The 25,424-nt window shown below is 40.9% G+C and overlaps 1 protein-coding gene across 32 annotated transcripts in view; it reads right to left on the reverse strand.

Moving 5' to 3' along the window:
- Positions 1–25,424, reverse strand: part of ALG9 (ALG9 alpha-1,2-mannosyltransferase) — a 104,343-nt gene that overhangs the window by 72,409 nt on the left and 6,510 nt on the right. For 29 of the 32 annotated variants that reach the window (XR_014814323.1, XR_014814328.1, XR_014814326.1 and 26 more), the window contains 8 exon segments: positions 23,206–23,294; positions 20,260–20,395; positions 17,711–17,798; positions 17,429–17,534; positions 6,220–6,342; positions 2,626–2,780; positions 854–983; positions 86–233 (listed from right to left, as the gene is read on the reverse strand). Coding sequence is in view for 19 of the 32 variants with exons in the window: in XM_084974311.1 (XP_084830437.1) it covers positions 86–233; positions 854–983; positions 2,626–2,780; positions 6,220–6,342; positions 17,429–17,534; positions 17,711–17,798; positions 20,260–20,395; positions 23,206–23,294 (975 nt within the window). In the remaining 13 variants the exon portion in view is untranslated. 32 annotated transcript variants of the gene reach the window in all.

The following is a 25,424-nucleotide window of genomic DNA, read 5'->3' on the forward strand; positions in this document are numbered from 1 at the left end:
CAAAGGAAAAATTAGGAGGACATGGTCACAGAATTGCTATTTTTATGCCTTGATTTAAAACTCTGAGACGTAAAGAGCAACTTACTTCTCAGGCAGAAGGAAGCTGCTGGGAAATCGATGCCACTCTTTTCCTACACAGACGTTAACAGGTCGGCCTTCCGGGACAGTGTGGATGGCTGGGTCTGTGGCAATTCGGTAAAACTCTGGATACAAATCAAGGGGCCCATGATATCCTGGAAAGGAGACAGGTTTGTGAAGGCCGAAGATGCGTGAGATGAGATTCTGACATTTAATTACTATACATGTCCCACTGTGGGATCCACGTGAAAGGTACACAGCAACTCCAGCAGGAAGCCCACTCTCCCGGAATAAAAGGTCTCTACAGTCATCAGGAAGAGGATTCCGGCAGAGGCTCTATGTTGCCAGAAATAATTTGCTTTCTTGCCCTTTGCAACACCCTTCCACCTTTTAAATTTCATGTTCTTTAAGCACATTTCAATATGCGGGATCCAAATAATGATCATAAGAAAGAATATACTCATGGGACTTGTGCCCCAAATTTGCATCCCAAGGTTAAGATTTCCTGAATTCATCCTTTAAAAGGAAAAAAAAAAAAATTAGAAGAATAAAGAAAAAATTTATAGTTAATAACACCAAAAGGAATTCTCCATCTCCTCTTCAATCCCAAGGTACAGCGGTCACAGCCCAGTCTCAATATGAAGCTCACAGGTTCGCCTATAGAAAAGTCCTCCCCACCGGCTTAAGCTGAACTGTGTTAAACAACCATGCGACAAGCAAAACCCGAGGCCAAGTGCCTTGTGAGTATGGGTTAAGATACTCTCAGTACTTCTACCTCTGAACAGGGCCACAGAGCGGGAAAAAGATAAGAGTCCAAACAGGAAGAGTGTTCCTAATGCCAGCCAATTTGATGTCACAGTATAATGCTCCAGGCGGTATCGCTGAAACACGAAGTGGTAACATTTCTAGAAAGAAAGAAAACTGTATTGAAAAAAGAAGATACTCCTTGCAGAATATAAATAATCACAAGACATCATCATGACACTAAGCAGGAGGAAGCAGCAAAGGAGGTTCGACCAAGGGCCTGAGCAAACACTTAGCGAAGTACCCACTCCAAATTCTAAAATTAAAGCAAACTCTGCTAAACTGTGTGTAGATCAGCCTAGCCAGAGGGCTTGCCAAAAATGAAAATTATTTGGATACTAGGGTTTAAAGTCCTAATAATTAATTTTTAAGTATTTAAACAAAAATGCTTTTTGATAGTTTTTTGATATATGAAATATCACAATCTATTCTGATATAGCCAGTTATTAGTCTTCTTTTTTTTTTTTTTTTTTTTTTTTGTCTTTTTGTTTTTTCTAGGGCCGCTCCCACAGCATATGGAGGTTCCCAGGATAGGGGTCTAACGGGAGCTGTAGCCACCGGCCTAAACCAGAGCTGCAGCAACTCAGGATCCAAGCCTCCTCTGCAACCTACACCACAGCTCACAGCAATGACGGATCCTTAACCCACTGAGCAAGGTCAGAGATTGAACCCGCAACCTCATGGTTCCTAGTCGGATTCGTTACCAACTGTGCCACGACGGGAACTCCATAGCCTTCACTTTCTTTATTGACAAGTTTTCATTTAAATTTTTAGTATTAACAAAATGTCTAGGAGTTCCTGTCGTGGCACAGTGGAAATGAATCTGACTAGGAACCATGAGGTTGAGGGTTTGACCCCTGGCCTCGCTCAGTGGGTTGAGGATCTGGCAATGCTGTGAGCTGCAGTGTAGGTCACAGACGCGGCTTGGATCTGGGCATTGCTGAGGCTGTGGCGTAGGTCAGCAGCTGTAACTCCAATTAGACCCCTAGCCTGGGAACCCCTATATGCCTCAGGTGCGGCCCTAAAAAGACAAATGACAAAAAAAAAAAAAATTGTGGTGATGCTTACACAGATCTGGGAACATTATAAAAACCATTGTATACTTTGAGTAAATGGTACTGTACACTTTAAGTGAGTAAATTCTGTGGTTTGTGAATTATATCTTAACATAAATCTGTTAAGAAAAAAAAAAAAAAAAACTATCACCCTAATCTTTTCCTGCTAACTAGGAACAGTAGCAGTGTTTAAAAGAAAGAAAAAAAAAAAAAGAGTCTGGAGCTTCTAAGGCTATACATACAGAGATATTCAAGATTAGTTTTGACAGGGAATTGACCTGGGCAGGTTTTAAGCCAGGATTACAGTGTCCCAAATTGCTAACTGTCTAATGTTATCCCAAACACTTAAGCCAGTTGCATTCAGGTCTCACAGCTGAAGAGCAGACATTCCATTAGCTCTGCTCTGGTGCTACCATTCTGTGCGAGGCCCATATGGTGACTTAAAAAAATTTCATAGCAATTGGATTCTTACTGGCAACAAAGACAAATTAACACTGCAAATATGTAATCAGCACAAAGAGTACAAGCTAAGTAATCAATACATAAAGCTGTAATAATATGATGTGTATTGGATTTAATGCATGGATAAAATATTTTAGGTGGAAGCATTCTGTAATCTGCCTTTAAGCTTTATGAACAATTTAAAGCGAAAGAGAATGAAGCAGACATACAGTTCCCCGAAACTCACCTGAAGGGCAGAAAGGGCCACAGCGCCACAGAGACATATAAGTGGATATACGGGGAAAAGAAATCTCTCCTCTTTGTGAGGCTGGATGAAGAAAATTATAAACCAAATATACATTGGAGCCAATGTAAGCCAATATGGGTGGCCCAAATTCTGAACTGTAAGATACAGAAAAATATCCACCTTTTACCATATTAGAACAAAACAGCATGTTCAGTTTTTACATTCTCTTGTTCTCAACCCTGGGAGTATACCTAGAGCATCCCACGAAATGTTTCAACACTTGCTTTCACACTTTCTCTGACACAATAAAGGAGTCAGGAGTTCCCGTCGTGGCGCAGTGGTTAACGAATTCGACTAGGAACCATGAAGTTGCGGGTTCGGTCCCTGCCCTTGCTCAGAGGGTTAACAATCCGGCGTTGCCGTGAGCTGTGGTGTAGGTTGCAGACGCGGCTCGGATCCCGCATTGCTGTGGCTCTGGCGTAGGCTGGTGGCTACAGCTCCGATTGGACCCCTAGCCTGGGAACCTCCATATGCCGCGGGAGCGGCCCAAGAAATAGCAAAAAGACAAAAAAATAAAATAAAATAAAATAAAAATAAAGGAGTCAAGTAGTAAGGGATATACACTCTTTAGCTCTCCCAAGAGATCCAATATTGAAAGGGAGGCACAATACTGGATTTAGCAAGAACACAAATGAAAGTCAGGTGAATGGGTAACAGAACTTGATAATTTCTACACAGGATGAAGAAAAAAAGACTTCTCTCTCTGAGTCCTTTACTAAAACTAAAGGTTCTTGAGACTAGACAAAAGCATAGCATAAATTCATTTCTTGGGTTTTAATTCCTACATGTTCTGTTTAATGCATTAATCTTTTTATTTATATACCAAATGGCCTGTTCAAATAGCTATAGATCAAAGGAAAGAAAAAAAGTTGGATTCTCAAACCCATCATTGGTTTTTATCAAGCTAAAAAAAATGACAGTTTCAAAGCAAGTATAAAAACACACTTAAAGGAAGTTTCTGCAATACCCATACACTCTGTTTCTCAAAATGAAAGCCAAGATGTACTTAAAGCATGTAAAAGAATTAAAAGAATTTAATGAACACTAAGACCAGAGCACCTGCTGGAAAGTTCCTGTGGTTAGGTACACGAACACTGAGTAATAAGCCTGCAACCCACAGTGAAGGCATCCCCTGCTGTGCCTGTATTTGTGATAATGAGCCTGGCATGGGAATCACTGGCCAAGGGTGGACGGATAGCGCCCCCTGGTGTCCATTATGTGCACAATGAATAAGTTTTGATGAAAAGATCAGGATTGTCATCAAAACCCACCCTGGCAATGGTGGGATCATATGACTCCTTAGCTATTTATGTTTTTGCAGAAACTCTTTAGGAATAAAAATTCTTGAAATGCAACAACAAGCTTATCTTTCAAACTCTTCATTCTAAGACTTGATCATGAGATTTTAAGTTATAATTTAAAACTTATTCCTTTCCAGGAAGTATTTTAGGTTGGAATTTTCTTAATCATACGAAGAAAAAAATCTATCTTCTACAAGTAAACAATCATTTGATCTTCTGTGTCTTAAAGCTAAAATACATTTTAAAAATTCTGCCTAAAATTCTGCAATGTCCTCTATAAAATGTACAAAATTATAACCACAGTTGTATTACATGATCAGACAATGGGTAATTTCTTCCCTGCCTCCCTATATTTTTCTGCTTTTTTCACTTATTATTTTTATTTACAATTTTTTCCTTTTTAAAAAGTATTGTTCCTATTATAAAAGACACAAAAAGTATAAAGAAAAAACAGGAGTTCCCGTCGTGGCGCAGTGGTTAACGAATCCGACTAGGAACCATGAGATTGCGGGTTCGGTCCCTGCCCTTGCTCAGTGGGTTAACGATCCGGCGTTGCCGTGAGCTGTGGTGTAGGTTGCAGACGCGGCTCGGATCCCGCATTGCTGTGGCTCTGGTGTAGGCCGGTGGCTACAGCTCCGATTGGACCCCTAGCCTGGGAACCTCCATATGCCGCGGGAGCGGCCCAAGAAATAGCAAAAAGACAAACAAACAAACAAACAAACAAAAAGTACTCATTTTCTTACTAGGTGGACACATGGGTACATTATGCATATTTAAACCAGAACTGGATTCATACTTTAGAGAACAGCTTGATATTATATTTTTATGTTTACTGCCTTTACACTTACTACACAAGCATTTCCAAATTTTCCACAAACATAAATTATTTTTATAGTCAAAAAAAAGTGATCCTTAATAAATAAAAGGAATGGAGGCACAAGCTAATACTTCAAGGGAATAAACAGCTGGATCCAAATGTGGGGCACTATACAAGCTAAATGACGTACTTCCTTCAGGAGAAAAACAAAAATGAGAGGGGAACCTCTAAAAAAGCTTATGAAATATAACACCAAATCCAGAATATGACTTGTTTAGATCTGGCTTTAAACCAACTATAAAAGCTATTTTTCAGACAATGTAGGAATCTAAATATTACCTGGGGTACTGGATGATATTAAGAAGTTACTGTTAATTTTGTTAGGATAATGGCATCATGGTTATGTAGTTTTTTGGGTTTTGGTTTTTGTTGTTGTTGTTTTGCTTTTTAGGGCCGCACCCACGGCATATGGAGATTCCCAGGCTAGGGGTCTAATTAGAGCTGTAGCTGCTGGCCTACGCCACAGCAACGCCAGATCCAAGCCTCGTCTGTGATATACACCACAGCTCACAGCAACACCGGATCCTTAACCCACTGAGCAATGCCAGGGATCGAATCTGCAACCTTGTGGTTCCTAGTTGGATTCGTTTCCACTGTGCCAGGATGGGAACGCCTGACATCATGGTTATAACAAAAGCCCTAAAACAAAACAAAGTGACTGAAGGCTGCTTTCATAGTCTGTGAACACAATGAACTCTTTATAAACCATTAGTAGTAAAGGCGCAGATTGGGAAATGGTATGGAGGGACCATATGACATCCAAATCAGACTGAAAAGCCTGAAATTAAACCTCTTTCCAAAGCTCATGTGTCATGTGCTCAGCTCTGTCTTCCATAAAAGAAGCTACAGGCACTTCCTGCCCAGAGCCAGGATACCCTAAGAAAACACTGGCTGTGCAATACACAATCAGAGTAAGCATCAAATTTGGGGGAAATCTCTGTAAGGTTTATTTTCCACATTTTTTAAGTAATTTTCCAAAGAAAGTCTACCTCTAGCATGGATTATCTTAAGCAATGTACCTTGTTAACACACACTTCTTTAAAACACAAAAGACTCAAATAGGCCTCTCTCTTGAGACTGTATAAGTGTTTTTGCCTCCCCAGGTGGTTCGGTAAATCACACAGACTTCCTCACTTGAAGGGATATAAAGCTCCTCCCTCTGTCAGTTTAACTTGCAATTATTAACCACATTTTCACATAGGTTAAATAACATATGAATATAGATGGAAAATGCAATGAGCCAACCGTTTCCATAGGAAGAAAATGGAGAATAAAATGATAGACACTCTTTCGCTTCTTGGTATACAGTGTTACTCCTCTCCCCCGCCCCAATCCATCACCCCTTATGCCACTCACCATGAAATCTCTGCAGTAGGTGTTCCATCAAAGAAGTCAAAGGTAGGACCAGGAGAGCCAAAGCAAAGACTACATTAAAATTCAGAAACCCATTAATTAAATAGAAATGCCAGGGTTCTGTACCTGCGGGGGATAAAGAGATAAGAAATCATTAATGGATGCCTTGGGTCCCTTTTACAGACGCTTGACTCATAGTGTTCTTTGTGCACAGAATGATGGTGATCCAGTGCCTCCTGGGAATGGGCATCCACAAACCCACTCTCTTTCAAGCTCAGCCACACGCAGGAAGCACAAATAGAAGATAGGAAGAGAATGGGACTGGTCGTGGTGATTTAGATAGGTATCAAGTTTCAAATATTTAGCTGTATTTTCTATACTGATCACTGTATCTAGCCCAAATGGCCATGCCCAAATAGGACCAATACTTTTCTGAACAACCAAATAATATAAATAGCTTAGTGGTGATAGTGTGATTTATAATAAGAAATACATGCTTTTGTTCCTCACCCCCATTCCTAGTACTTCTAAAATTATCCTTGTAATTTCTTAAGCTGTGAGAGTCATAAAGGTCTTTTGTTATGCTAATTAGGGGGCTTTGGGGGCACTCCTAGGTAACCTAAGGATGGGGACTAGTTGCTAGGGGACTCAGCCTTACGATTGGAAGGTTGGAACTTTCAGTCCTGTTGGCCCGCCCAACCTCCCATCTCTGGGGAGAGGAGAGAAGCTGGTAATAGTGTTTAATCAACGACGGTCAATGATGCTTATGTAATGAAGCCTCCATAAAACCCCAAAGGGCAGTGTTCAGAGAGCTTCTGGGGTGGTGAACAGGTAGAAGAGCACACAGGGGCTGTGGCGCGCCCAGAGAACAGGGGAGCTCCGAGTCTCTTCCCACATACCTCGCCTTGTGCACCTCTTGCATCTAGCCTGTATCCTTTATAACAAACTGATAAACATAAGGAAATGTTTCTCTGAACTCTAGGAGCCACTGGAGCAAACTGACTGAACCTGAGGAGGGAGGTATTCTAATCTACAGCTGCTGGGTCAAGCCCAGGTGACAACTGAAGGAGAGGCAAGGTGTGGGGGATGTGGGTGCAGTCTTGAGGGCTGAGCTATTAGGGCCTTTCCCATTTTCTTCCCATCTGTTCATCCTATTTACATTCTAGTGTCTTTCCCCTTAATACACTGAACCACTATTCTATAGTGCATAAGTATATATATCTTCTTTTCCTAGGAAAACAATGTTCAGATACCCAGACCTTTCTCAGAAGTTTTGAGGACTCAGAATGAAACAAAATGACTGAAAACACAGGCCTTACTCACACAAGTTTTGATTCTTTTTCTTTCTTTTCTTTCTTTATTTACTTCGTCTTTTTTTTAGGGCCGCACCCGCGGCATATGGAGGGTCCCAGGCTAGGGGTCAAATCGGAGCTGTAGCCACTGGCCTACACCATAGCCACAGGAATGCTGGATCCAAGCCGTGTCTGCAACCCATGCCATAGCTCATGGTAACATCAGATCCTTAAGCCACTGAGCAAGGCCAGGGATCAAACCTGCATCCTCATGGATGCTAGGCAGACCCATTTCCACTGAGCCACAATGGGAACTCCACAAGTTTTGATTAACTAAAAATCCTTAAATTCAGATGAGGAACAGCCCCCCTCTGCACATTTGGCAGGTTTTTCATCTGCTCTGCCCCTCCCTGTGATTGCTTCAATCAGGCAGTGAATGACACATTCGGGTTTTAATCACTGTGTGTTGTGACACCCACCCTGCACCACAGCAATTTCCTGCAATCAGCATTGCTTAAAAGGGTAATCAGAAGGCAGAGGAATAGTCAGAAAAGCCTGATATTTTGCAGCTTGCACAGCAAAATAAGATTAGAAACCAAACCCTTAAGGCCGAAACATTTAAGGGAGGAGTAAGAAGAAGCGGTGTACCCTGAGGAAGGACTCAAGTTCAACTGTGTGTCACCTTTGGGGAGAGCCCTCTCCTTCCTGTCTAAGTACAATGATGGGGACTGTTCAGGAACAGAGATTCTGTCCCAGGCCAAGTTCATTAGAGACATTTATATCTTGTATTCTTTACGAATAACCTTTCAGGTTACAGAAAACTAATGGATGGTTTTATTTTCAGAACAGAAATACACGTCTTCTCTGGATTTTAATTACTATTTAACAACGCATTTCCTAAACTGAGTCCTTTTGGAATGCCATCTCCAGAGAATTCAGTTTTTGCACAATCCTCTCCTGACCACCAGTGTGGCGGCAATGTTGTCAACCTTGACCCTCCTTTTTCTTTACAACATTCTGGAAATCTGTGCCCGAGAAGAAAAAACCAGAGTGATCAGAGAAGGGGGGGGGGGACCTTTCACATCATTTATTACAGATGCTAAACCTCAACAGAAAAAAAGCCTCTTTATCTTTTATCCTTGCAAATAAATACTTCTTTCCAGGAAAGCTCTTTAGTGTTTTCGTCTTTACCACAACTTACTATCCCCCTCCTATTAAGGCTGACTATTCTTTTTACCAAGATATACTGTACTCTGAGATGTGGAACCAAAAGCATTAGGTTGGTAAACTCGATTATTTGTATGTATTAAGAGCTCATAGACTGGGAGTTCCCATCGTGGCTCAGCAGAAACGAATCTGGCATCTATGAGGACACAGGTTCCATCCCTGGCCTTGATCACTGGGTAAAGGATCTGGCGTTGTCTTGAACTGTGGTGTAGGTCTCAGCATGTGGCTGCAGCTACAGCTCTGATTTGACCCCTAGCCTGGGAACCTCCATATGCCACGGGTGTGGCCCTAAAAAGACAAAAACAAAAAAACAAAACAAAAAAACAGAACCTCACAGATCAAGTTTACAGCTGGGATGTGAACATTTCATAATGTACTGTTACATCCTTGAAGGATGGGGTAAAAATTGGGAAATAAGTCAAGAGTTGGGAAGGTTCAAGTGACAAGTCTTAAAAACAAGGGCAACAGGGACAAAAATAGTGAATTCTGTTAGCCAGTGTTCTCCTCTACTTGATGAGGTATCTTCCTTAAAAAAGAAAAGAGGAAAAGCCTTAATCTCTTTCCAGGGAGATATTCTATGCTGCTCTCACAAAGTATCAAAGATGAACACTGCAGGAAAAAATAAAGTGTCAGAATGACAAGCTAAGCATTTACCTGGTGCAAAATGCAAGGTGAAAGGAAGCTGGAGGCAAGGTCTTTGCAGGGAGTGACTCACATTATTTCCCTCTTAATGGAAAGTGCCTCAATTCCTTTCATTCAAATGAGCTAAAGGGAGCTTTGAAAGAGGCTAAAAGAAGAAGGGATAATATTTACTGTTCCATAGACTGAATGAAGGGGAACCATTTTACAGGCCTATAATTTTACAGAACCCTAGGAACTAAATTATATTTGGTGGTCAAATTTGCACCAACTTTCAATAGGAGGCATTAGCCTTTATGTTCAGAAATCTCCTGTGCAGTGATCTGACAGATGTTGATAAACACACACAAACAGGCCAGGATCACATCCATCCCTAAGCAGACCTGCTGTTATTTTTGAGGAGAGAGCATTTCTTACACCTGTGCTCCCACGCCTTCTAGGGCCTGGGTACTCCTTCCTTCTCAGAGCACTGCCCTTCACTTGCCAGGTAAAAGTACTCAACCTCAACATCTCAGAACTTGAAATGTCACAAGGGTAAGAAGCAGAAACAGCGCCAAGACTAGTCGCTTTCTTTTTTGTGACACTAAATTTCACCTCTTGATCTTTGGCCCTATAGAGATGATTCACCAAGGAATCTGCAATTTTATATCTAAACTATGGCGAATTTCCTAAATGCTATGTATTCTTTACCCTGCCAATTAATTGTTGTGAAAAACTATTTCCTTCCCCTGGCTTCAAAAGACAAGAGTCAGAACAGGTCTGGAATACGTCATTAATACATGTTTTCTGGCTAGGAAAGTTTAGAAATGTCCCTTTGAAAACCAGGAACAATAGAATAAATGTTTACAGATCCTCCTCAACTTGTAATAGGGTTACATCCTGATAAACCCACTGTAGATGGAAAATGTCATGAGTCAAAAATACATTTAGGGCTGTAGCTCCAATTCAGTCCCTAGCCTGGAACACCCATATGCCACAGGTGCAGCCATTTAAAAAAAAATGCATTTAGGGGGAGTTCCCATTGTCAACCAGTGGGTTAAGAAACAGACTGCTTAAGAACCTGCAACCATGAGGATACGGGTTCAATCCCTGCCTTCACTCAGTGGGTTAAGGATCCCGTGTTGCCACAAACTGTAGCATAGGTCACAGATGGAGCTCAGATCTGGCACTGCTGTGGCTCTGGTGTAGGCCTGCAGCTGCAGCTCTGGTTCAACCCTTAGCCTGGGAACTTCCATATGCTGCAAGTGTGGCCCTCAACAGAAAAAAAAAAAAAAAAATGCACCAAGGACTTCCCTGGTAGCTCAGCAGGTTAAGGATCTGGCATTGTTACTGCCATGGCTCGGGTTGCTGCTATGGCACAAGTTCAATCCCTGGCCCTGGAATTTCCACATACTGCAGGCACGGCCAAAAAAGTAATAATAATAATAAAATGATTAGCCAGCGGTGTTTTTAAAAAAAATGCATTTAGGAGTTCCCGTCGTGACTCAGTGGTTAACGAATCCGACTAGGAACCATGAGGTTGCGGGTTCGATCCCTGCCCTTGCTCAGTGGGTTAAGGATCTGGCGTTGCCGTGAGCTATGGTGTGGGTCACAGACACAGCTTGGATCCTGTGTTGCTGTAGCTCTGGCGTAGGCCGGCAGCTATGGCTCTGATTAGACCCCTAGCCTGGGAACCTCCATATGCCACGGGAGCAGCCCAAGAAATGGCAAAAAAAGACAAAAAAAAAAAAATGCATTTAATACACCTAACCTATCAAATAGCAGAGCTTAGCGTAGCATACCTCAAACATGCTCAGAACATGTACATTAGCCTACAGATGGGCAAAACCACCTAATACCAAGTCAACTGTATACTACAGCATTGACTCGCTCATGTAATTTATTGACTACTATGCTGAAAGTGCAAAACCAGAAAGGCTGTGTGGGTACAGAAGGACTCTAAGTGTTTCTGGGGTTTACCTTCACGACAGAGCAGCTGGCTGGGAAGGAGAGATAGCATACTGCCTGTCAAAGGCCCAGAAAAAGATCAAAATTCAAAATTCGAAGCACAGATTCTACTGAACGTGTATTGCTTTTGCACCATCATTCAAAATTCGAAGCACAGATTCTACTGAACGTGTATTACTTTTGCACCATCATTGAGTCAAAAAAGTCATAAGTTGAACCATCATAATTGTGAACCATCCACATATTATCATAATCACAATGGAGAGGTTTAAATTACCTGGCTCATGCCTGTACAGTTTCTACCTAAAATTCAGCTAATGCTGTAAAACTACTTAAAGTAGTTTTTTAAAAAGTTTAAAGTGTTTTAAAAAGAACTCAATATTCAACCTTTTTGTCTCATCAGTCCCTACACCTGACATTCTATTTTTCAGCAATGTTACCCTCTCCTGTCTACTTGGCAAACACTTACTCTTCCTTCCAGGCTCAGCTCAAAGACCACCACCTCTAAGAAGTCTTTCCTGATACCATGACATGAACTTACTCTTTAGTTCCCTATCTTTCCACAGTGGCTCATAATACAATGGACTGTAATTATCTATTCATGTGCCTGCAGCTTTATTAGACAGCAAATTCTATGAAAACACATGATAAATACTCAAAAGCAATTAATTCAATGCTTCTTTAACTGAAGTCATTTATCCACCCGTTCAAGAAGTATTTATAGGTTACACCTTTTTTTTTTTTTTTTTTTTTTTTAATGGTTGCACCCATGGCACATAGACGTTTCTGGGCCAGGGATTGAATCTGAGCTGAAGCTATGAGCTATGCTGGATCCTTTAACCCACTACGCCAGGCTGAGGACTGACCTGTACCTTCACAGTGCCCCGAACTGTTGCAGTCGGATTCTTAACCTACTGTACCACAGCAGGAACTCATATTCTTACATGTAAGAAACAACATATATGCAAAAAACCATCAGTACAATGCATTTTTAATTTTCAGATTAAAAAGTAAATGTCCACCATAGGTAATGAAGCACTTGAAGTAGAAGGCCCTTACAAAACAGTCAAAATAATTCCAAAAAGTGCCAACCAAGTGAAAGAGTTTCCCTGACAAAAGACAGTCTCACTGTTTGACAATTGTACAGCATCAAAGCATCTACTAAAAGATAAGTCTTTAATATATACTGAATGGACTCAACAATTACAATAAAGCTGACAATGGTAAAGTACTACTTCTACCTCTGTTATTCGTGGGGTTTTTCGTCTTTTTTTTTTTTTTTTTTTTTTTCCAGGGCTGTGCCTGAGGCACATGGGGTCGAATCTGAGCTACAGCTGCTGGCCTACACCACAGCCACAGCAACAACATATCTGAGCCACATCTGCAATCTACACCACAGCTCACGGCAACACTGGATCCTCAACCCACCAAGGGAGGCCAGGTATCGAACCTGCGTCCTCATGGATACCAGTCAGATTTGCTTCCCCTGAGTCACAATGATTCTTATTTGGTATCAAGATAATCCCAACCTAGCATACCACAACAGGTCTAAGCAAAATAATTCTAAGACATAATAGTGTTCAAGGCACGTAATCTGATGGATACTTCAGCATTTGTTCATTCTTTCATTCATTCATAAGAAATCTTTATTGAAGATCTAGAATACACGAGCTAAGGTGAGAGAACTATTCTCTGGAAGCCTACTAAAGCAAAAAGGAGTTAACACTGGCATTCCCATCATGGCTCAGCAGGTTAAAAACCCAACGTAGTCTCTGTGAGGATATGGGTTTAATCCTTGACCTCAATGGGTTAAGAATCTGGCATTGATCGCAGATGCGGCTCAAATCCTGCGTTGCTGTGGCAGTGGTGTAGGCTGGCAGCTGCAGCTCTGATTTGACCCCCAGCCTAGGAACTTCCATATGCCACAGGTGGAGCCATACAAAGAAAAAAAAAAGGAATTAACATGGAAACTAGTCACATTTGAAAATGTGTCAAAGATGAGGAAAAAGCATAAAAATTCTACCATCAAGGAACAACCCCCTAAAATCTGGCTGACTGCAGCACTGCATCACTCCTGTAACATGCAATATGATAATTTCCTCTGTCCCAACGAAGCTTTTCTATCACTAGAAAAGTGATCAGTTCCTGTACATCCAAAATATCTGAACTGAAACTAACCCAGATTCATTAAAGCAGGCAGAGTAGAGCCCCAAAGATTCTTCCCTGCAAAACACTGGATGAAATGAACAGACAGATGCCAACATCCAAGGAAAGACCAGCCCCTGCTCTGCTGGATCCCCAAACCTACCCACTGGTAAATCAGAAACATTAACTTCAGTCAGAGTTTAGTATTTCTTCCCTACTCTCCCTACCAACCAGCTTATTTTTAGATGTAAAAACTTCATCAATCTAGAGGATTACAAAGACTATATCATTTTCATATGCTCTCATACGAAGTTTTATAAGTAAGCAGTCAGAATACAATACGTAAAAACCCATTTAAGGAGTTCCCGTCGTGGCGCAGTGGTTAATGAATCCGACTAGGAACCATGAGGTTGTGGGTTCAGTCCCTGCACTTGCTCAGTGGGTTAACGATCCGGCGGTGTTGCCGTGAGCTGTGGTGTAGGTTGCAGATGCGGCTCAGATCCTGCGTTGCTGTGGCTCTGGCGTAGGCCGGTGGCTACAGCTCAGATTCGACCCCTAGCCTGGGAACCTCCATATGCCGCGGGAGCAGCCCAAGAAATAGCAAAAAAGAAAAAAAAACAAAAACAAAAACTCCATTTAAAAGGTAGAGAAGCCAATTTTTCAAAATTAAATTCAACTTGGGCTTATCAGACACAACTTAGAATAGATTTACAAGGAGATCCTGCTGAATAGCATTGAGAACTATGTCTAGATACTCATGTCGCAACAGAAGAAAGGGGGGGGAACTGTAACTGCAATGTATACATATAAGGATAACCTGACCCCCTTGCTGTACAGTGGGAAAATTAAAAAAAAAAAAATTCAAATTAAAGCAATGCATTCATCTACATACAATGGATATTATGCTTCGAATAGGTTCCATGTAAGCCAATTTCTACAATGCAATCTGGATCTAGGAGGAGAGTCCCTCACCTATTGTCTTATAGAATCAAATAAAACTTTACAAATAGGAGTTCCCATCATGGCTCAGCAGAAATAAATTTAACTAGCATCCATGACGTTTGAGCCTCGGCCTCGCTCAGGGGCCGGGGATCCTTGCTAAGCATCCGGCGTTGCCATGAGCTGTGGTTGGTGGGTGGCTGGCGGCTACAGTTCCGCTTTGACCCCTAGCCTGGAAACCTCCATATGCCTCAGGTGCACACCTAAATAGACCAAAAAAAAAAAAAAAGTATTTAAAAAAAAAAAACCTTTACAAGTAAACTAAAACAAGGGGCAATTAAAAATAAGCAAACTCTCTCTAGCTAAAGAGAGACATCTAGAGGCAAAAGCTTAAAGTTGGGGCTTTTTGTCATATTCTTGGGGATCTTGGAGCCACATAAAGGAGACTTTTAAGATTCCTTTATTTAGGGAATTCCTGTTTGTGGCTCAGCACATTAAGAAGCCGACTAATATCCATGAGGATGCAGGTTCAATCCCTGCATCCTCGCTCTGTGGGTTAAGGATCCAGCATTGTCGTGAGCTGTGGTATAGTCTGCAGACGTGGCTCAGATCTGGCGTGGCTGTGGTATAGGCTGGCAGCTGCAGCTCTGATTTGATCCCTAGCCTGGGAACTTCCATATGCTGCAGGTGCAGCCCTAAAAAAATAAATAAATAAAAATAAATAAATAAAAAATTCCTCTCTTTAGCAATTATTCTGTCACCATGCAGTTTGTGAATTCAATTCACTGAACAAAACACTTTATTTTTAACCTATTACTTGCCATCTAAAATGACAATATTGTCTAAAACACAGGAGGCCCAATTAAATCTCATTCATATGCTTACTTTAAGCCTCCTCATTTAATCTGTTGGTTCAAAATTTGTAAGAGGAGTTCCCGTCGTGGCGCAGTGGTTAACGAATCCGACTAGGAACTATGAGGTTGCGGGTTCAATCCCTGCCCTTGCTCAGTGGGTCAAGGTTCCGGCGTTGCCATGAGCTGTGGTGTAGGTCACAAATGTGGCTCGGATCCTGCGTTGCTGTGGCTCTGGCATAGGCTGGTGGCTACAGCTCTGATTCGACTCCTAGCCCGGGAACCTCCATATGCCGTGGGAGCGGCCCAAGAAATGGCAAAAAAGGCAAAAAATTAAAAAAAAAAAAATTCGTAAGAGATGCAGATAGAGATAATATTGACCTGCTTGATAGCAGAACTCCAAGACAATCACATATACGAATGCTCTAAGACCTTCTAACACTGAAGAAACTACCCTTATTTAATCAGAAACTGTTTCATAAAATGTTTACTGACTTGGCCGATCTGATCAGAAAGATCTTTAGGAGTTCCCGTCGTGGCGCAGTGGTTAACGAATCCGACTAGGAACCATGAGGTTGGGGTTCGGTCCCTGCCCTTGCTCAGTGGGTTAATGATCCGGCGTTGCCGTGAGCTGTGGTGTAGGTTGCAGACGCGGCTCGGATCCCACGTTGCTGTGGCTCTGGCGTAGGCCAGTAGCTACAGCTCCAATCAGACCCCTAGCCTGGGAACCTCCATATGCCGCGGGAGCGGCCCAAAGAAATAACAAAAAGACAAAAAAAAAAAAAAAAAAGAAAAAAAAAGAAAGATCTTTAGCTCATCCCTCCATGATGGTCACTAACTCAAATGTCTCTAGGGGAGTTCCCACAGTGGCTCAGTGGTTAACGAATCCGACTAGGAACCATGAGGCTGAGGGTTCGATCCCAGGTCTTGCTCAGTGGGTTAAAGATCTGGCGTTGTCGTGAGCTGTGGTGTAGGTTGCAGATGAGGCTCGGATCCCGCATTGCTGTGGCCCTGGTGTAGGCCAGCGGCTACAGCTCCAATTAGACCCCTAGCCTGGGAACCTCCATATGCTGTGGATGCGGCCCTAGAAAAAGACAAAAATATAAAAAATTGAAAAAATTGTTTAAAAAGTCTTTAGGGGCCAAATAAAACAGGCTCAACAGCTTGGGGGGGAAAAAAACTAGCTAAGAGAAAGGCATTAGGGGAGGGGTAGAGATGGGCAGATATTGGAGAATCACCCCAGACTAAAGATATTTGATTGTTTTTTTCCCCTTAACCCTAAACTGGCCCAACTACCCATCTCTCTCATGCTGACCTCACCCCCATTTGCTAGACTTTGCCTACAGATTTACTAAACTAAGGCATAATACTAAAGTAATGCAGATTAAGAAAGAGAAAGTAATATTAAATGTGTATACATATAGAAAATGTATGAAGGAAAATTTTCCAAGGTGTTATTAATAACTATCTAGGGGTATGGGATCATGAATGTTTTAATTTTCTTATTTTTTTATATTAATTTTTCCTTTTTTTTTTCTTTTCTTTTTATAGCCACACATGTAGCATATGGAAGTTTCGGGCTGGGGTCAAATTGAAGCTGCAGCTGAGGCCTACGCCACAGCCACAGCAACATGGGATCCTTAACCAATTGAGCAAGGCCAGGGATTGACCCACATCCTCACAGAAACAACATCAGGTTCTTAAACTGCTGAGCCATAATGGGAACGCCAATTTTTGTTGTATTAATTTTCTAATGAGAACAGAAAAAGTAACTTAATTTTAAAAGAACAGCAAAAGCCAAGGCATACCCACTACTCTGAAACTAAGAGGCAGTAGGATTAACAAAAAGCCGTATCTGAATATCATGTCAATCAAGGAAAAGTTATATATTATTCACTGTGCTATGTTCAAAAGTCACTTTTTTTCTTTTTGGCTGCACCCCCAGCATGCAGAAGTTCCAGGGCCAGGGATCAAACCTGAGTCACAGGAATGACAATGTTAGCTCCTTAACCCACTGAGCCACCAGGGAACTCCAAATGTCATTTATTTTCAAATAAGACTATCAGCAAAGAAATGTAATATTTGATAAAATGAGGCTACTGAATTAAAATTTCAAAGCTGAGGCAAATTAATCTATCTCCTAACTCCTCCCCAAATTTCAAAAGGTCTTACCATAAAGATCAGGTCCATGAGGAGTAAAGACATTATACAGAACAATGTTGAGTGGTGCAATCACCAACTTCCCATAATAGTAGCTGTCAATGACTACCACAGGCACCTAGAACAGAGCAGAGTATAGATAGCAATTGCAGGGTTTTGCTCTGGAAACATTCTCACATCTCTCAAATGCTAATAGGACACACTTGAGAATGAAAAACACAACCAACTCCCAACCACATTAGAAGCTGCTTTCATTACAACTTTAGAACAAAACAAGGAAAAAAGAAAACTCACCAGAAAGAGCATTAGGGCAACCAGTGACCAACGAAAGAAACTCTTCCACCTGTGTTTCATGACCAGCAAATCAAAGGCAATGGGTAACCTGTTTAACAGAGAAATAGAAAGTGGGGAGTTAAATACTTAGAATATACACTCACACAGGTCAGATTCACACATACCTCATGCTGAACTGAGAATAAAGTCTCTACCAGTTACAGGGAGGTTACAGGGAGGGAAGAAAACTTGGCACATGAAAGGATGTCTTTTCAAAAGTTAAAAATGTGCTCTCTTCACAGGACCCATCAGGTTGCGATGCACCCCACAATGCACAAGAAATATAAATATATAAAAATAAATATTCAGCTTCTAGAATGAACTCTATTCTATATGTATTTATGTGTAATGGACATTTAAAATATATTAATCCTGGAGTTCCACTGTGGCTCAGAAAGAACCCGATTAGTATCCATGAGGATGGGGGTTCCATCCCTGGCCTTGCTCAGTGGGTTAAGGATCCCAATGCTGCCACAGCTCCAATTTAATCCCTAACCTGGGAACTTCCATATGCTGCTGGTGCAGCCCTAAGAGAAAAAAAAAGATATTGGTACAAAAACAGACATATGTACCAATGGAACCCAACAGAGAGAGCCCAGAAATATACCCTGACACTTAGAGTCAATTAATCTTCAACAAAGATGCAAGAATATAAAATGGGAAAAAGATAATCTCTTTAGCAATTGGTGCTGGGAAAACTGAACAGCTGCATGTAAACCAATGAAACCGGATCACACCCTCACACCATGCACAAAAATAAACTCAAAATGTCTTAAAGACTTAAACATAACACACCACCATCAAACTCCTAGAAGAGAACATAGGCAAAACATTCTCTGACATCAATCGTACAAATGTTTTCTTAGGTCAGTCGCCCAAGGCAATAGAAATAAAAACAAACCAGTGGGACCTAATCAAACTTATAAGCTTTTGCATAGCAAAGGAAACCATAAAAACAAACAAACAAACAAACAAACAAAAACACAAAAAGACAACCTACAAAATGGGAGAAAGAGTTGCAAACAATGTAACTCACAAGGGCTTAATCTCCAAAATATACGAACAGCTTATACAACTCAACAGCAAAAAAATAAACAACCCAATTGAAAAATGGGCAGATGGAGTTCCCGTCGTGGCGCAGTGGTTAACGAATCCGACTAGGAATCATGAGGTTGCGGGTTCGGTCCCTGCCCTTGCTCAGTGGGTTAACGATCCGGCGTTGCCGTGAGCTGTGGTGTAGGTTGCAGACGCGGCTCGGATCCCGCGTTGCTGTGGCTCTGGCGTAGGCTGGTGGCTACAGCTCCGATTCGACCCCTAGCCTGGGAACCTCCATATGCCGCAGGAGCGGCCCAAAGAAATAGCAAAAGACAAAAAAAAAAAAAAAAGAAAAAAAAAGAAAAATGGGCAGAAAACCTTGAGACATTTCTCCAAAGAAGACATACAGATGGCCAACATCACTAATTATTAGAGAAATGCAATTCAAAACTACAATGAAGTATCATTTCACACCAATCAGAATGGCTATTATTAATAAGACTACAAATAACAAATGCTGGAGAAGGTGTAGAGAAAAGGGAACCCTCCTGAACTGTTGGTGGGAATGTAAATTGGTGTAACCACTATGGGAAACAGTGTGGAGGTTCCTCAGAAAACTGAATACAGAACCACCATATGATCCAGCAATCCCACTCCTGGGCATATATCCAGACAAAACTTTCATTCAAAAAGATACATGATACAAGATACATCTATGTTCTTGCAGCACTATTCACAATAGTCAAGACATGGAAATAACCTAAATGTCCACTGACAGATAAATGGATTAAGAAGATGTGGTACATATACACAATAGACTACTACTCAGCCATAAAAAAAGAACAAAATAATGCCACTTGCAGCAGCATGGATGCAACTAGAGAGTCTCATACTAAGTAAAGTAAGTCAGAAAGAAACACAGATACCATATGATATCACTTATATGTGGAATCTAAAGTATTTCACAAATGAATCTACATATAGAATAGAAACAGACTCACAGACATGAAGCAGACTCTTAGTTGCCAAGGGGGAGGGAGTGGGATGGACTGGGAGTTTGGGGTGAACAGATGCAAACTGTCACATTTAGAATGGATGGACAATGGGGTCCTGCTGTATAGATCCAAAAGCAAACATGATCTGAAAGGCCAATTACTCAAAACCTCATGGAGTATACTTTCTCATTTATAAAGCACTAATAACTGCATTTGTCTTGCAAAGTTGTTGGTTTAGGGGTAAAGTTCATAAGGGGTTTAGTAGTGCCTAACATATAGCAGATACTCAACAGTCACTATTCTTACTAGAATTAACCATAACAATAAGTACAAAGAAAAATACTCTTCCACTTCCCAGAATCTTTGTATAATTAATTCCTAAGACTTCAGGTCCTATCCAGAGAATATGAAGGTAACCTAACATTAAGACTGACTATATAGCCAGTGACACAAGGAAGACAAATCATATTAGTTTCTTACCCAAGAGCCGCACTGAATGGCCAGCCTAAGATAGCCCCAGCTGCTACTCCAAGCACAGCAATGGAAGTTTTGTCCATATACCAGCCAGTCATGGCTATCAAGGTAGTGTACATGCAGAAGCTGCTAGGAAGGAATGCTGCAAGAGAAAAGAAATGAATGAAAAAAAAGAGAGAGAAAGGGACAAGAGATTGAGATTAGGCATCAGTTATTAAAAATGTACCGGCACTGCAAAATGTCAATAACCAGGAAAATATTTGGGGCAATGCTATATTAGAAATGGTGAGTAAAGCGATACTCTTTTAAAAAAAAAAAAAAAAAAAAAAAAAAAGGGAGTTCCCGTCGTGGCGCAGTGGTTAATGAATCCGACTAGGAACCATGAGGTTGCAGGTTCGATCCCTGCCCTTGCTCAGTGGGTTAATGATCCAGCGTTGCCATGAGCTGTGGTGTAGGTTGCAGACACGGCTCGGATCCCGAGTTGCTGTGGCTCTGTCGTCGTAGGCCGGTGGCTACAGCTCCGATTGGACCCCTAGCCTGGGAACCTCCATATGCCGCGGGAGCGGCCCAAGAAATGGCAAAAAAAAAAAAAAGACAAAAAAAAAAAATGAAGTTCAAAGATTTTCTTATTTTCTCACTACTGTTTACTTTTTTTTTTTTTTTACTTTTTTTTTTTTTTTTACCTGCACCCATGGCATATAAAAGTTCCCAGACCAGGGACTGAGCTCGCACCACAGCAGTGACCCAAGCTATTGCACTCACTCCTGTTTTTTATCTACCAACACATTGCTCAATTATTCAAAGCCAACTGTGCCATTTAACTCCTGGCCTGTACCCTGCACCGCAAATCCCAAACTTACAGAATTCCAGGTTCCCAAGGAATACCCCAGGCTATATTTCCAGATAGGAAATACACTTTAAGAAACCTAAGAGTCATTGCTAACAATCTGTTTCTGAAGAAGTTTACCTTCTGAGAGTCTTCTGAGACTATCCTGATACCAACTTGTACCCCACAGGAATTCTAGGAAGCCTTGCCATGGGCCACATGTTTGATGGCAGCACTGCTTTGCATCCTGCATCTACTGACACAGATAGCTTGGCCTTCAGCTGTCATTCTAACTGTTTCCATCAAGTATACAACACGCAATGTTGTATATAAAAGAGGACTGACCACCTTCAGGGTCTCTGCAACAGTAACATTTCATTAAAGGGTTTCTAACCACTCTACACAGAAATGCAGATTTGCCTCTCCCCTCACCTTGTACTAGGGAAGAAAAATCAGTACCAACTCCAACAAGAACCGCAATGAACAGGCAGTATGATTTAGGAAACTCAGCAAAGCATTCAGAAGTTCTGTATCAAAGGATGCCTTTAACTTATCTGTGCCTTAACATCCTCAACTTAATTACACAACTAAAGACACTCCCAGGTATCTCCCTCACAAAAGAATCAATTTGGGGAGTAGCAAAGTAAACTAAAAAAAAAAAAAAAAAAAAAATTATATATATATATATACACAAAGTATAACCTTCCCAGATAAATGCTAAATAATAATGATGTCATCCAAAGCTGTCGATTCCAGCTGCCAGTGAAGAGGGTAGAATAACATGGCTTCTGACACAGTCAATGAAAGCAATGTAAATATATACTTTTGTGCTAGATACTACTTTTGTGTATTTCTGGTGTGTATACTAGATTCTGGTACACACAAGCAATAATTAAAATTGAGATAATTACATCTAGTAATTTAATTTCTCTGGATAATTGGAAACAGGCTACCTTTTGGCAACAGGCCACTTTGTCTCAGCTCACAGAAGACAAATGTTTAATGGCAGCACAGTTCAAAAGCCAGCACTCTAAAGATTTTTTTCTAAATTTCTAGAAGCTTACTATTTAAAAAAAACAGTCCAACAGAAGATGTATACTTCTATAAAATACATTGCAAATACCTGGCATAAAATAGAACCATCAAGACCAGAGTTTTTGAATATAAAGAGCTTCCTTGAGCAAAATAACAAAATTATTTGCCTTCCCCTAAAAGCAAAGAAAGGCAATGGATGCCTGTGTTTTTCAGCCTTACAGTCATAAAAAATACAATAATATGACAGCAACCCAATGAAAATAACAGCTCTACCACAGATAAATTCTTTGACTTTCAGTAAGTCAGTTTACCTTTCTAAGTTTCAGTGTCCTTATCTGAAAAAATGAGAAAATATTTATCTTATTTATACCATAGGATTATTGTAAAGGTCAATCAAGATCATGTGGATAAGGGAGTTCCCATTGCAGCTCAGCAGGTTAAGAACCTGACATAATGTCCTTGAGGATGCACGTTCAATCCCGCCTCACCAGTGGGTTAAGGGTCTGGTGTTGCCATGAGCTGTGGTGTAGGCTGCAGATGAGGCTCAGATCCTGAGTTGCTGTGGCTGTGGTGCAAGCCTGCAGCTGCAGCTCCGATATGAGCCCTGGCCCAAGAACTACCATATGCTGCAGCTGTAAAGAAAAAAAAAAAAAAAAAAAAAAAAAAAATCAGGTAGTTAAGGAGTTCCCATTGTGGCTCAGCAGGTTAAGAACCTGCCTAGTATCCATGAGGATGCAGGTCAATCCCTGGCCTCACTCAGTGGGTTATGGATCTGGCGTTGCCACAAGCTGCAGTGTGGGTCACAGATACAGCCTGGATCTGGCATGGCTGTGGCTGTAGTATAGGTTGGCAGCTCTGGCTACAAACCCAAGGCCTGGGACCCTCCATATGAAGCAGATACAGCCTTAAAAAGACCAAAAAAATAAAATAAAAAATTTTTTTAAATTTAAAAAAGATCAGGCAAATAATAGAACTGTGCAAATTACTGGCATGTTACACAAATATAATCCACATCTGGACAAGATCTTCCACCTGATGCAACTATGAAATACCAGTGAACCTGATATGCCCTCACCAGCTCTCTTACTTACCTGATGATGAGCAAAACATGCCAGTGCTGAGAACCAAGAAGGCTAGCATCATTCGACTCACATGCAACCCAAACTTCTTGCACACAGCCCTAGAAGAAAGGCAAAGACTATCAGAATAGCAAACCTTAGGGATGGAAATTTTGCATCAAAGGACAAAAACATGCCTGTGTCACAGAGTGCACGGAAGATCTAAAGTCAAACTGGAACCGTCTCAACAGGCTTGCTGGCAATTTTGTGTACATAAGAACCCATTCTTATTCCTTACGCAGGAGAGAATCTCTCTACCTAAGAGGATATGTATACTTTCTGTGCTAAGATTATGTCTACTCTATTTAGGAAAACAGCATGATGTAGGGGAAAAATAACAGGCCTCAGATGGGCACAGGTTGAAATGCTGGCCCTTCCACTCACTAGCAGTGATACCTTGGTTTAGTTACATAACCTCTATCACATTCCTCATCTATTAAATGATGATAATGATAATACTGACTTATTTTCGTATGGTTTCTGTGAGAGCAGCGCATGGGACGGTGCTTAGAAGAGTGCCAGGCACAGAGATGCTTGACAGATGGCAGTCATCAGATAAAAAGACTAGAAGATACATGAAAGTTTTAAGTGGTTTTTTGAGGAAACTCATGCTGTCCTCCACAGTAGTAGTACCATTTTGCACTCCCACAGACAGTGGGCAAGGGTTCCAATTTCTCTACATTCTTACCAACACCTGTTGCCTATGTTTTTCAATAAGAGCTATTCTAACAGATATGAATTGATTTCATTGTGGGTTTTTTTTTTTTTTCCTGTCTTTTTGCTATTTCTTGGGCCAATCCCACAGTATATGGAGGTTCCCAGACTAGGGGTCCAATCGGAGCTGTAGCCACCAGCCTACACCAGAGCCACAGCAATGCAGGATCCGAGCTGCGTCTGCAACCTACATCACAGCTCACGGCAACACCGCCGGATAGTTAACCCACTGAGCAAGTGCAGGGACCAAACCCACAACCTCATGGTTCCTAGTCGGATTCATTAACCACTGCGCCACGACGGGAACTCCTCATTGTGGTTTTGATTTGAACTTTCCTAATGATTAGTGATACTGACCATCTTTTCATATACTTGTTGGCCAGATTATTAGTTTTTTCTACTACTGAGTTATGGGAGGTTCTTACATATTTTGGAAACAAACCTCTTATCAGATATATGGTTTGCAAATATCTTCTCCCATTGTGTAAGTTCCTTTTCACACCACTGATTGCTTAGTCTCTTGTTTCTTATTTATGTTTTTAAGTCCTTTTTACTTCTCTACAAATACTAATTATTTCATATTTTTATTTTAACAATTGCTAATAAATGAAGTTCTGCAGTTCAGCTTTCTATTGATTGTATCTCTGCTGGCTTTCACCCACAATGTCATTACCTTCTGTGCTTTATCATTTACATTTATTATAATTTCTTGTTCACAAGAACTTTTTCTGTGGTAATTCCTTGTTAACTGGGTTAAGGATTGACTTCTCTAGAGAAATTTTACATTTGTTTTTGCAAGATGCCTGGGGATGTCATCAGTCCAGAACAATTTAAAATAAATTCTCAAATTGGGATTTAGGGGACCGTGTGGGTGTTTTGCATTCAGATCTGAGCTTGTATGAAAACAAATTTAAGGTTACAATCCTCAAAAGCAGCACTGGATTTCTTTTTCCTTCTATTCCACCCAGAGTCAAGGCCAAGGAACTTTTTCATCTGACATCTGTGATTGTTTTTCAGTGGGAAGATTTTAAACAATGATTATTAAGTCCAAACACCTTTTAAAGCATTGTTAAAATAATGTTTGCTAGGTTTTATTTAAAAAAAGGTAGCTATTTTTATTACTGGAACACTTAAATGCTAAGTGTTCTCTAAGTTCACTAACATTCAATCAACCAATAGATATTTGGTGAAAGACAATGTATTGGGTGTAAGTAAGAGCAGTGAGTCCCACATGGGGAATCATTTCCTATCAGCCAAGCTCAAAAGGAGAACAGATACATCACGATCCTACTTCTTAGGACCAAAAAAAAGACTCTACTAAATCCTACCAAATAAAAGACCAGTTAGATATATATTAACGGAATTAAAATTGACAATATGAAGATATGGTATTTATCACCTCAGGAAAGAAGTGATAATTAGAAGCAGTCCCTTTCAATTATTAGATATAATAATAGGAGCTAGAAAGGAAGTGTTTT

Source organism: Sus scrofa, chromosome 9 (assembly GCF_054392235.1).
Source record: "Sus scrofa isolate SSC_HxYL_T2T_F1_AM1 chromosome 9, Sscrofa_HxYL_maternal_Yorkshire_Landrace_v2.0, whole genome shotgun sequence".
Taxonomy (NCBI): Eukaryota; Metazoa; Chordata; class Mammalia; order Artiodactyla; family Suidae; genus Sus; species Sus scrofa.